Here is a 13,740-nt window from a genome sequence, read left to right as displayed (position 1 = left end):
TGCAGGACTGAGTGCATAATGTGGTTATTACCAAACATTATTATCCAGTTTGTGGATGGATCAATATATATAAAAGCTCTTTAATTCTAAGCCATTTTTATATAAATTAGAATATTATTCTAGCAGTGAAATATTTATTTTTATAGTGGGCACATTTTTTGTAAGTTTTTTTAATCAGACTAATAGATTTTCTGCTGTGTTTCAGACTAGTGAACTGTTTATGATGTTTTAATTATGCTGCCCAACAACCTTTTAAACAAAACCCTACTGTGCTTAACTGAAGTGTTGATGTGTGTTGATGACTTCCTTGATTTGTTTTTGTTTATAGATGTCAGCACTGTAATTGTCATCCTGCAGGAGCCATTAGTGGGACTTGTCATCTTGTTACTGGACAGTGTGTTTGTAAACAATTTGCAACTGGCTTGAAATGTGACAACTGTGTTCCTGACGCCAGTAATTTGGATGTCCACAACCTCTTTGGCTGCAGTAAAAGTAAGTGAATGTTAGGTCTTAAAACATGTTTTTCAAATTAAAGTTTTTAATTGATTTAGTGAGTATTGAATTAGGTCAGCAGTAATAAAACTGGAGTTTATTCCCTCCTCACCCCGAAATATAGGATCACTGAGATTCCATGATTTTTACTGTATTTTAGGATTGTTTTCTAAAGAGATGTCATACACATTAGGCTTGTGGTTTAACTCATGGGAGAAGTGACAACCCACAGTTTCCTTGCACATTTTCCTTGTAGTGACCGGTCCAGAGTTCACCTTTTTGTCACACCAATGCAACAGCATTTGTACAACTTACAGCTTAGCCCCCTTTCCTGCCACTGACAGGAGGCAGGACACCTGACTTCAGAAGGTCTGAAGAACAGAAGGTCTGTTGAAAACCTGCTCCTGGTGATTAATTCCAAATATTCTCCTCAGTGCAATGTAGCTTTGCCTTTGTCCTCCTGGGGTGCTTTTTCGGTCAGTTTGGGAAAATCTGTGATGTGATGTAACAGAGCATCATAAATTGGCATGTGTGAGGTGAGGCCAATGCTAAGAAGGGTTGGATCATGAATTGTAATGAAACAAATTGCAATGGAACATCTGGGTATGGAGATCACCAGCACACAGTCTCCAATCTGGCAAGGTTTTTAAAGAAGAAAACGCAAAAGTACATGTCATAAGAAAATTGAGTACTTAAGTTGTCTTTGGATCAATGTTCAGACGTGGGTTTTGAGGGCATCATGGTATGCAATGCCAAAGGATGTGGGAAGGAGCTCAGCTCACTCTGGAAAAGCTGTGTTACATTTTGGTGGCACACCTTACTGCCATACAGGGTTAACAGCCCAGCCTTGGAAGTCCTGTAAGCAATGAGTGAGGAGCTCTGCAGGTGCTAGCTGGACATTTCTGTCATCAGGGCTAATTAATAATGTCCACACTGTCATACTGTGACAGCTCAGGTAGCCATGTCTAATGCAACAACAGGATTAGACGTTCCCAAGTTATCTCTGGAATATGTTTCTGGATCTTTCTTCAACAAAATATTGCTTTGTGTGTTCTGCATGGGTTTTTATGTGATATTCATAACTGTGATATGTGAAAAGCAAAGATTCGCAAGCAGAAATGTAAATGCACAAAGTGTTTACAGGCAGCTCTCACTTAGATATCAGCTTCTATTTCACTGTAGATCAGTTTAAATTTCAAATAGTATGCATTGTAGAATGCACAGCATTATAAATGGATATCATAAAGAGACTGCTTTGTTTCCAAAGAATTTTTTAAGCTTTCCTCAAAGTTTGGAAGTGTTTAAATAGTTTTGCTTCATTTTTCCACGTACTCTTCTGTAGAATGCACAGTATCTGTTTATTGTTCAGGCTGTTGATTTGTTGTTTCTTTAAAAAATGTAAGATGTTTCAACTGAATGTATAATAATAATAATACATGGCACTTTTATGATGCTGTTCATCTTCAAAGTGCTTTGCAAACATAAGCCAACCTACTCATTTGTGTTGGGATACACATTGGATAAAGGTCAATAGCAATTCAACTATAAAATTGATTAATAATAGTATGACATAGAGAAATAATATAAAAGATTTTAGTTAGATTAAAGTACACAAGGCAGTATTCTAAATGACAAGCGGAGTCCTCTTCTGGACACAGAGGATATAGCAATTGAAATATTTTGGTTATTCATACCAAAATATTTGAACTTGTTGCACACGTATGGAGCTTTGCCTGGCTTCGCATTTGTGGTTATTTTCATTGCAGAACAGTATTTTGTTGACATATTCATTACTGGTTATTAGTCTTTGCCAAGGGAAATAAATGTAAGTTGATCTCACTGTCCAAACAGTGCTCTTTAAAGAAAAAGAATGTTTTTTCCTTAGCATTTTTTCTGCTTAGCAGTATCTTAGATTCTGCACAAAAATGTGCAATAAAATGCTTTGCTTACATATTTAAAATTCAAACCAGCAAACCTACGGAAGCAATATGCAATAGTGTGAGACTGCCAGTGGAGAATGAAGGTGATGCTGATACATTTCTGTGATCGCTCAGGTCTTGTCAGTATGTATTACATGGAGAGAAATTCTTTTAAATGCCAAAGGGATTTAGGAACACTTGTTTCCTCTGATTCTCAAACTTTACTCCTGTAGACAGTTTAGCATACTTTCACTTCCTAAGTGAGATGAACTCAAAAGCTCCAGATTGGCAGCAAAACAACCTGTGCTTTTTAAGTGGAGATGATGATTATGTTCAGTTCAGTCCAATGAATTCTAGAAGTATTTTGCGCTATTTCTTTTGTGCTGAGAGACTACAGTAGAAGCAGGGCTTTTCATTGTCATATTCTAAATAAAGAGCTTCCTCTCACTTTCTGGATTTGTATTAAAAACCTGTGTGTAGTGTGGCCCACTGATTTTGGCATAAGTCTCTACATCTATCACTTGTGTGGCTTGAGGTCCTCATGAGATTTGCTGTCTGCAACTTCATTCTTTGCTTTTTTCTCATCTGTTAGCTTGGCTGAACAGATTTTAGTAACTGACTTTTGGTGATTCTAAGCAATTCTCCACATAATGAAGAAGATGATGGTTTATAAAAAGAAGAGAATAAAATCCATGCTTCTAATCTTAATATTCTCTTATAATACTTAATATAGGGAAGGAAAGTTAATTGGATGGTTCTAAGTACGGCTCCTGGTAGCTTACTCCATGTACTGATTTCTGGGCTGCCCTGAGCTATTCTCATTCCTTGAGCAAAACATTTTCCTCTAGATCCATGCTCCCTTGGTGAAGAGGATGGGGAAGTGGCACAGTCTGCCTTTGATAGCAGTTGCTATCTGCCAAAACAGACTATCTTGTTCTGTGCTAATGTTCAGTGTAAGGAGGGACAGAGAGTAGAGCTTTCCTCAGTGTAACTGGATTACTGGAGGTCCTACAGCAAGGTGGACTCATGCTCTGACCTGAATAATAACATAAATATAGAATCATGGAATCATCTGGACTGGAAAGGGCCTTTCAGATAATTGAGTCCATCCATCAAAATATATGTTTATGTAAACATGTGTGTATATATGTATGTAAAATTTAGTTTCTGAGTATTAGCTGTTATCTTAAGAAGGACCATGATCACATGTTTGGATTACAAAAGAGACATACGAGGGATTTTGAATGCTCTTTGTTAAATTGTGAGGCACTTGGCTTTTGAAGTTCAAGTTTGTTTCTATCTTTATTGATACCAGTGCAATTAAGTAGCACATTTTTCAAAGTTAATGGAGGGGTAGCAGAGTCATACTTTGGCAAATAAGCATGTCAAGCTGATTTCTTAAAATGTTAGATACCTTATTCTCATGGATTTCAATTTCACTGGAAACAAATGGAAGTGAATTGCTTAAATAAATGTCAAAATTTTACCCTTTATGTTTTTGTAATTTTATTATATTAAGTAAGCTTATTTTGATACTTCAGTAAAATTTGGACTTAGTTGAACTTCTTGTTCATATTTTACTAGAGGAAGTTAGCCTTCTCTATGCTAAAGTGGAATGAATCCTCTGAAAAAATAAATCCTGATTGAGCTAGAACTTCAATAAAGTGACCATATAAATAGTTTCTCATTTTATAAAAGTCTTGAAATACATTTAAAAAAAACCCACCTATTTGGAAAACACTTGCTTTTTTGGGGAGTTGAAAGGGTGATTAACTTTATTCATCATTTGTTTAAATATATACACCTTTTTCATGGATAAAAAGCTTTATTGGAAAGCATTTGGGTGGATAGGTTTAGTTCATTAGTGCCTTGCCCTGATGACTCTGCATTTACTCAAAAGGTTCTTAGGATGAAGAATGCTTAGCAGTTTCTTTACATTTTTCTTTAGATTTGTGTGATTACTGATTACCTTAATTTTTACATCCTCAGTTTTTGTGTATGTTTTAGCTCCTTTACAGCAACCTCCTCCTACAGGAGAAGTTTTCAATTCCTCTGTTATCAATCTTTCATGGAGTTCCCCTGACTCTCCAAATTCTAACAGGCTTATTTACCAGCTGTATAGGGATGAGGAAGAAATTTACACAACTGAAGACTACCATCCTTATAGTAAGTAAGGTGACACCAAAGATTTTGTATTTGTGTGTGTGTGTATATATATATGTACGTGTGTGGTGTTTCTTAGCTATTTCCCATTCCTGTAATTATCAATCTCTTTGGTAACATTATCCTGTTTCCCTTTAATAAGTTACTGTTCTGTGTTATTAATTTTGCTTGAAAGGAATGAATACCCTAGTCTAAAATCTGGCAAATGGAATCATCCAAAATGGCTGATAATTTTTTGCTTTTTAATCTGAAAAACTTTAAAATTGACATACTGAGAGTATTTATTGAAAATATACAAAGCAGCCAAAATCTAAGAGTCAAAGTAACAGATAAAGAAAGAGGGTGAACAGAAGAGACCCTAATGTGCCTAAACTTCTTTTTTTCATCTTCTTGGTTTTAAACTGTTAACAGATAGGAAAGCTTTTTGTGGCCTCTAACTTTTAGCACCTTCTGTTAAGCTATCAGTGTAGCTCCTGATTTGTCTTTAGCAGCACCACTTCTCTCATGTTGAGGCTTGCCAAGGGATCCTCAGAAGGCAGTCCTAAAGGATTCGACACTCTGTCCAAGCTGGAAAGGCCATTTTGTGCTAATATTGATCCACTTATCAAAGAAAAGAAGATGGATTTGGATAATGTTTGTATGGATACAAGGCACACAAGTGGCTTTTTCAAGAGAACGGGTGTGATTTAATGCCACTAAGGTTTGACCTCTGTTCTAGGAGCTTCTTCAGTTTGTTGCAGTTTCTTACCAATGCAGCATTAATGTTTTGCAGAAGTTGTCTCTCTAATTGTTGGTGTGCACCCTGGAGGGGGAAAATAAAAACCAAAAAAAGATATCTTTCAATGGAAGCCCAGATCCTTTGGAATGCACCTCACTTTTCTATGTTTTGGTTCATGCTGCAGTGTTACAGTTCATTACTATGGGGCTTATGATGTGAATTCGGGCACTCTGCAGTACATACTGTAAGGAAAGATATGTGACCCCATGTAAACATGGGATTAAGTGACCGAGAGAAAGAAACATTAAAAAATTTAGAGAACTAATAGAGAATATTCCAACTCCTTAGATTGGTTTAAAGACCTCACTTCAGTAAAAATATGAATTAATTTCAAAATAAAAACTATGATATTTCATTGTTATAAATCTATTTAGTAATGTACTTGGAATAGTGCATTGTTGAGGATGTTATTTTGTTATGTCTACCTACATACTTTGTAGAAAACAAAAAAATTCTGGGTATATTTAACTGAATAATGAGACATCACCATATTTCTATTTAACAAAACATTATCTTCTTAAAAAGAAGATTTGGTTTCAAAAGACATTTTTACATTTCCTGCAAATGCCCCTAATTAATGATGTGAAATCATCTGCTGGTGTTTTGATATCAAAAATACATTGTTAATGCTGACAGAACTTTTTCTAAAGTCATTTTTTTCTTAGTATAGTTTGGAATTTGTAATGCTTATGAGCTGAGAGTACAACTGGATTAACATTATCTTATGGCTAAATGAGAGTTTTATAGAAACACTGAACTTCCCAAGGAAAATCAAGAATAATCAGCATGGTGACCTGGGTGATAGCATTGGAGAATGTCAGCTATGTCAGTTAAGACAACTAAAACTGTTGTCTTAACTGTTTCTTAAGCGAGGTCTGGAAAACCTCAGCCTTGGGTTTCCCAGAGCAGTCTTTGTTTTGAGGATAAAATTAAGTGCTTTGTCTAAAATGTGAAAAAAACCCCAAAGTTACTAACAATTCTAACTCCAAATCGAGGTTTTTTTCTAATTACTTATAAATGTAACTAAATACAAAATCATAAACTCATTAAGGATGGAAAAGACCTCTAAGATCATTGAGTCAAATGATTAACACAGAACTGCCGTATCACCTCTAAGCCATATCCCCAGGTGCTACATCTTTTTTTAATAGTTCCAGACATCTTGAGTCTACCACGCCGCCTGATCGCTTATTCCAAAGCCTGACCACCCTTTCCATGAAGAAATTTTTCTTAATATCTAATCTCCTAATACCAAATACCCAACATCTTCTAGCACAATGTGAGGTCATTTCCTCTCATCCTGTTACTTGAGAGAAGAGCCTGACCCTCAGGCTATGACTTCCTTTCAGGAAGCTGTAGAGGGTGGTCTCTCCTGAGCCTCCTTTTCTCCAGATCGAACAACCCCAACTCCCACAGCAACTCCTCGTAGGACTTGTGCTCCAGACTCTTCACCAGCTCTGTTGCCCTTCTCTGGACATGCTGCAGCCCCTCAATGCCTTTCTTGTAGTGGGAGGCCAGAACTGAACACAGGATTTGAGGTGGGGCCTCATCAGTGCCTGCTGCTGCATCTTGTGCCTGCTCACTGCTGACACACAAGGAGCCTCTGTTCAGCTGGCAGAGTTGTTCCCCAGCCCTGCTTGGAGTACCACGGTTTGCAAGGCCTGAAGATGATGCAGTGTGCTCTGGTTATTGCTGGACTCCAGTGATCATGTGCTTGCTATAAGGAGTAGGAGTGCTGTAAGCAGTTATTGGGCTGACTCTGCTGCTTTTGTGCTACAATGTCAAAGGTTGAATATCTAGCAATATTCAGAGTTTTGTGGTCCTCGTCTTTAAGTTGTATTCAGGGCTGACTTGCCAGAGTACAGAGAGGGTGTAGAAATAGCTTCATCCAATTTATTTGCTTTGCAAAAGTTCATGAGTATCTGTGCTCTGACACATAATATATTACTCAATGTTAACTATTTATTAAGTCAAAAGAGTGTATGGTGTTATGGTTGTACATAAATTCATACTGTGCTGTGATGACAGATATGTAACTGCACAGGAGCTGTTAATTGCCACTGGTACTGAAAAGAGGCTAAAAACCTACTAAGAATAATGGAAAGTAGGGGTTAGGAAGGCAAATGTAACCTTTGTATATACCTTTTTAGTAATTATTTGCACTTTCATTTCACTTATCCAAGATCAAATGTTTTTCAAATGGGGTATTAAACATTGTTGTAGAAGTAAGCGAAAGCACATGAAGTTAAAATATTTGGTCTTATGCCATCAAATTAATCAAAAACAGAAGTCTGAAATTTTGCACAGTGGTTTGGGTTTTTTTGTTCTAAATCATATTCACTAATATTGATGCTGATTCACATTTAAAATAATTATTTTGAAGAAAAAGAGGAATGAGAAGATAATTTTATTAATCTTGTTCATGATTAAAGCAGGATCTAGAAGTTCAGTGGAAAAATAATTTTCCTAATGATGCTAATGTGCAGTGGAAGGTAATAAAGGATAAAGGGGACCTTTTCTTTTCCCTGTGCAAAAAAAATCTGAGAAGCTACAATGTTTATAATCTCAAGAAGAGCATGCAAACAGGCATAAATATGTCTTAGATTGGAGCTGGACAGACTTTAGGTATAGCAATTGAGATTATTTTTAATGTCTTAGACTGATACAGTTTTCTTCTCACCTGTTTGTTTCAGGTGTTCAGACCTTCACTGATACCATGTTAGCTCCATATACCTTCTACTCCTATTATATCCAAGCCAGCAACGTTCATGGTTTTACAAGAAGTGACTCAGTGACATACAGAACAAAATCTGGGACACCTATAGGAAACTTGGATTTAAATCCTGTCTTTCCTGTTAGTCACCACTCTGTTTTACTTTACTGGACAAGTGTCTCCAATGACTCTGGGCCCATAGAGAAATACATTTTGACTTGTACTAGCTTGGTTGATCTGCAGCCCTGCAGTCAGTATGAAGGCTTAAAGACTTCAGCAATTATTTGGAACCTCATTCCATTTACAAAGTATGTTTTTTCTGTGCAAGCTTGTACTAGTGGAGGCTGCATAAAGAGCCAGCCAGTGACCGTAGTTACTGCACAGGCTCCTCCAGAAGGGCTGCACGCACCGACTGTAGAAACCATCAGCTCTACGGAACTGGCTGTGGAATGGTCACCGCCTGAGAAACCAAACGGTAGGATATCGTGTTTGCTTTTGTCAGTCAAAGTCTTTGCAAGGCAAAAGCAGCATTTCCTCAGATCTCATTGGAATATCCTTGTCCATGCGCCATACGCTGAGAAATGAACTAAGACATTTTCCTAATTTGCCTATTTGCCATTAAGTGTATCCCCAGAGTCTGTGTTTTATTCTTACGGAGTCCAGAAATCCACTGACTGTTGGGTCCAGGATTTAGCACTCAGTGGCATCTGCTGCAGCAAAAATCACATTTATAATCAAACATTTACAGTAAAATTAATTTTTTCCTAATTTGCCAGATTGCTTAGTTCAGACAGGTGTGGTAGTATTGCCTGACAAAAAATAAATAAGCAGATAACAGTTATGGAAAAAAATCTAAGAATTAACAGAGAAGTCTGTTTTTGAAACCATCATTCATGTGCAGTAGCCAATTCTATTACCAGTATAACTTTATTAGGGATTAGGTGATTGCCAAGAGTTGTTGGTCTAACTTGTGTAATAATATTTTGGGTTTTTGAAACTGAGAACACAGCTGTTGTAGGAGACACTTCTGTGATACCACAGATTTTGTTGGTAAAACTATCTTTTAATATATGAGCAATGGAGTTTTGTGAACTTGCACTAATGTGCACAAGTATTTGTGCATGTGAAAATAAACATTTTTATCTGTTCACAGAATGGGCATCTGTCTTTGGGGACCTCAGCTTTCACTTTGAGCATCTCATTTTCCAGCTATTTCCAGACTGGACAGGAAGAATGCCCACACAAGAATAACTATGTACTTAGAGGGGCAGTTTCTACAATGCAGGTCATGATATTTACTGTTGGCACCTCAACGTGTCATACACTCTTCATAGTCCATAGCCATGACATGCATCTAATGGCCTACAAGCAGATTTAAGCAATATTCTCATATTTGCCTGGATGTCTGGTCAGATTTCCTGGTCTCTCCAAAGAATAAGAGAAAAGCTCTTTCTCCCAAGCAATCACTCTAATTTAGTGCATGAATACAGACCCAAATACTTAAATTTTATGGCAATTTTCTCTTGGCTTTGCAAGAAATCTCTAGTCAGATTTCTTATTATCTTATAGTTAAACTACTTTAACGAACCAACCTAAATCATGTATTGCTTCATACCACAACACTGATTTTTTTTTTTACTCCAGAGTTGTGAGGCCTTCCTTTGTATATAATAAGTTTGCATTGTTGTAAAACTGATGAACACATGTATCTCGTATCTAGTAATATGTTTTAAAATGTTGCCATTTAAATCATTAAAATGTCACTCAAAAGTTTTCTTCTCTTTGTCTTAAAAAAAAAAGTAAAAAAAAAGTTGCTATTATAGTAGAAATCCAGATATCTTTGAAAATCACTGATTTTTCTGGCCTTTTTCTCTAGGCATAATTATAAGATATGAACTTTACATGAGGAAAAAATTAAAATCAGCTGGGAACTTTCTTCCTCCTGAAATTCGTATTTTCCAAAGCAGTGGATGGCTCAGTCCTCAACCAGTTGTGGAATCTCAGAATGAAAATGCCTTGGCTCCACCACAGACCAGTACCACAGTCGTTGATCTGGAGCCGTTCACAGAGTATGAATTTTATGTACTGGCAGTAAACATGGCAGGGAGCGTATCTTCAGATTGGATATCAGGACGAACAGGAGAGGCTGGTAAGTGCTGATTTGAATTTATTTGATAGAAATGAAAGGAAAATGTAGATTAGAATATATTCTTAATTTTTGATAAAAGTGTCTAGTGATGGTTAACTAGGGATAAATTCACATTTTTAACTAATTAAAGATAGGTCAGATTATCTCAGAACTGAGCATGAAAAGCAAAAGCATTTTCCTCACCATAATATCATGTTGGTGAGGAAAATAATCCATGTCAATTAACCCTAAATTTAAACTACCAGATTGCAAAATATACCAAGTAATGTTTTAATTTGAAGACCTTGAGAGGGTTACTTTTTCAGGAGTATAGTGCTTGAAACTTCTGCTGAGACCCCATTAGTGAGAGATGCCTCTATTTGAATTAAGGTTCAAATGAGACCATATGCCAAAGTCAATAATCTGCATTTTATTTAACGATAAATATGACGTGTAGACAGAGAGAGAAAAGAAAGGGTGGAGAGAGAGGGATCAACAGAAGACAGTTACCACCCATAGATCCAGCAGTGTCCTGTTGGTTCTTCTTCACTCTGATCTCAGCGGTGATTCTGAGGTAATTTAAAATTTTTCAATAATTATACATTTTAGCAAATAAAAGAACTAATGCTCATTGGTTATACAGTTCTCTTATTCTATTGGTTGAATGATTCCCTTGCTTCTAATGCTAATTAGTCCACACGCTCAGTGTTTCTCTCTTTTTGAGTCAGTGGGTTTCTTGGGTTGATGGGCTGTGTGTCGGTGGTCATGATCTCCCCCGATGAAAATACTTTTACTCAGTCAGAGCTGATTTCAGCACAGTTGCCAAGATGACTTCTATTGTGGCCCATAAATCTTGCATTCTTTGTGTGCACTATCAGTGATACATTTTTCTTCCCAAGATTTTTTAACCTCCAGCTGGGTCTGAGATAACATCTGGACAGTAGCACCATCTTTTTTTTATCTCAAGTTCTTGCTATGGTGGCTTATCTTAGAGTCCAGGTTCCAGGTATCCAGAGAAGCATATTCAGGGGAGCTCTAGTGGTTCTTGGTGTTTGCAAAAGCCACCCTGTCCCATGACTTGGGATGATCTTTGTTTGACTGGTGATATGTGTGTGAGTGGTTTCTTCTTCATACGGTTTGCTGAAGTGGGAATTTTTGTCTGGGCGCATTTACCCAGAATGGGCCAAGCAGACCTGGCATGCACCAGACCTGGAGTTAGCACCATCCTGTTGCTTCCTTCTGTGCCTATCTCATGGCAAAGTCTTTTGTGTCTGAGACAGCCAGCAGTGCTCTTTGACTCCTGATAACTCTTCATGTGCTTTTACAGAGGGCAAGCATTGAAATATGGCCACTTTTTATCAAAGTGTCACCAGTTCGCAACCTCTCACAGTACAACCTCTCTCTTCAGATTTTCAAGAGGGTTTTGTCATTTGGCATATTATTTGAAATATCAACATTATTTCAGTGCTTTCTGTAGAAATCTATGGTTTTCTTACTGATAGAGCCCATGGTTAACAACTAAACTTCTGTTACATTATTTATGCTTTTGTTTGGTGTTAGGTTGAAAATTGTGTCCTCAGTCATTTGCTCCAGCAAAACAGCAGGCTAAACTAATTCCTCCTTCAAAATGAGCCTTTTTGCTCATCTGTTCCTAAATACTGTATGTTATAAAAGTGTTAAATTGTATTTGGGAAGAGGTCCATTAGTGCAGTTGTTTGTACGTAGCAGAAGTGCTGTGGGTTGGTATCCTATTATTACAGAGGAATCAGGTGGGGATTTAACTGCAGTGCAAACAATCCTTTAACAGATTTACTATGGAAGACAGGGGAACTGTTTTGTGAGAAGTGAGAGACATGTTAATTTCAAACTGGCCTAGCAAAGAGAATCGCTTTTAAGATGCTGAACTATTGAACACTTTTTGCTTTTATCAGTTTTTTCCCATGTTGCATGAAGTTTTTCTTCAAGGCCTTTTCATTCGTATGTACTTTCCTACCTGCTACAGGGGATAGGACTGTAGTGTTGATTAGTATTTCTTTGAAGACACAGGCAGAATTTTAATCTGCATTCACAGCCAGAGTAGAAAACAGGAGAATGATGAGTGAAGTACTTACCAAAATAAGGTGAAAATTCCAGCTAGACTTGAAAATAAAGTTAGAAAGGGAAAAGAAATGATTGTCTGAAATGGTGTTTTACAAGTACAATGAGGAAGCTTGCATTATACATATTGCTCATTTATTTTATGAATATTATTAATTTAACTTTATTTCAGCCCCAGCGTTCATGCCATCTCCATCAGTATTCCCTCTTTCACCATATTCCCTTAATGTATCATGGGAAAAACCTGAAGATAATATATCCAGAGGAGAAGTGATGGGGTATAGCATCAGCTTGATGACTGAACAAAGGTCTTTGCCACCATTTTCCCAGGTATTATTGTTAGTTATATTAAGTTTTTCATAACTGGTAATAATAAAATTGATAAAACCTGATGTCCTCTGAGGTGTTGTGATGAATTTTTTCTATGGTTTGTTGTGTATTCTCTGATCTAGCTTTTCCACCTACAGGTCTGATGTAATGTTATATACTACCTCTGTGTTTTAAGTTGTCTTTCTGATCTGATTTGTTTTCAGTACCAGATGTGATTCAAATTTAGGAGGGATGAGATTGTGCAACAAAATTTAAGTTACCTTGATATTTCTATATACTGTTTCTGTATTGTTGCTCTATTTGCTAATATGCCTAAAGTCATATTATGGTGTAGGTATCTACATTTTCCTTAAGAAGGTACTTGTCTAGATGGGTTTTTGTAGGGGGGAAACCTAAAATACTGGAAAGAAACAGATTTAAAAAGCCAAAAAATATGTGACTTTAAAATACTGTTGTAATGTTTGAATGACTGTGTTTGGCAAACAAACATCATGGCATTAGTAGTAAGTGGAAAGCTTAGGAATGAGCAAAAACATGATCAGAATGTGGGAGTGGATCTGGTGCTCTCATATTGTATTTCTCATTCAGAGCTGATTATTTCTTTTAGCATTACCACAGATGGGCCTCAGTTTATTTGCTTATCAGCTGGGGATACTACTGTTCTCGGGGCTGTTGGAACAATACATAAATGCCAATTGCTTCTGGTCACTGCCTTGCAAGATGCTTGATGCAGAAAAAAAAAAAAGTCTGATTACAAAGATATCTAAAATGCTACAGTTTATTCAGTTCCCCTCCCACTGATAACTTATACTGATGTTAAAATAAAGCAGATGCAAGTGTTTGTAGACATTTGTTATTCCCCTCCCTCCTAATGCCTGCTAATCATGTCACTCCTTCAATGGTGGTCAGATTTCACAACTTAATAGTGTCATTTTCGTCATCTCAATTGTAGCTGCACTGTTTGTAGTGATAACTGCACCACCACACAGTTTTATGAGGCAATAACTTTGTTTCCTCATTTATCCACTCAGGAACTGGCTTATTACCTCATAAAACAGTGTGATGGGAAGTATTATCACCTAAATCTCAGCTTGTTCAGACTCTCCAAAATAATCCTCTC

General features: G+C 36.8%; 1 protein-coding gene across 1 annotated transcript in view; it reads left to right on the top strand.

The window, feature by feature from the left end:
* The window catches only part of USH2A (usherin), a 372,599-nt gene that overhangs the window by 73,134 nt on the left and 285,725 nt on the right, over positions 1–13,740 (top strand). Inside the window, exons 15-19 of the mRNA XM_063391039.1 lie at positions 329–492; positions 4,419–4,577; positions 8,046–8,540; positions 9,942–10,214; positions 12,463–12,620. Of these exons, the coding sequence (XP_063247109.1) occupies positions 329–492; positions 4,419–4,577; positions 8,046–8,540; positions 9,942–10,214; positions 12,463–12,620 (1,249 nt within the window). The remainder of the gene's footprint in view (positions 1–328; positions 493–4,418; positions 4,578–8,045; positions 8,541–9,941; positions 10,215–12,462; positions 12,621–13,740) is intronic.

The sequence above is a fragment of the Prinia subflava genome, chromosome 2, assembly GCF_021018805.1.
Source record: "Prinia subflava isolate CZ2003 ecotype Zambia chromosome 2, Cam_Psub_1.2, whole genome shotgun sequence".
Classification (NCBI taxonomy): Eukaryota; Metazoa; Chordata; class Aves; order Passeriformes; family Cisticolidae; genus Prinia; species Prinia subflava.
The sequence above is the reverse complement of the archived record's forward strand: the minus strand, read 5'-3'. Positions and strand labels throughout refer to the sequence as shown.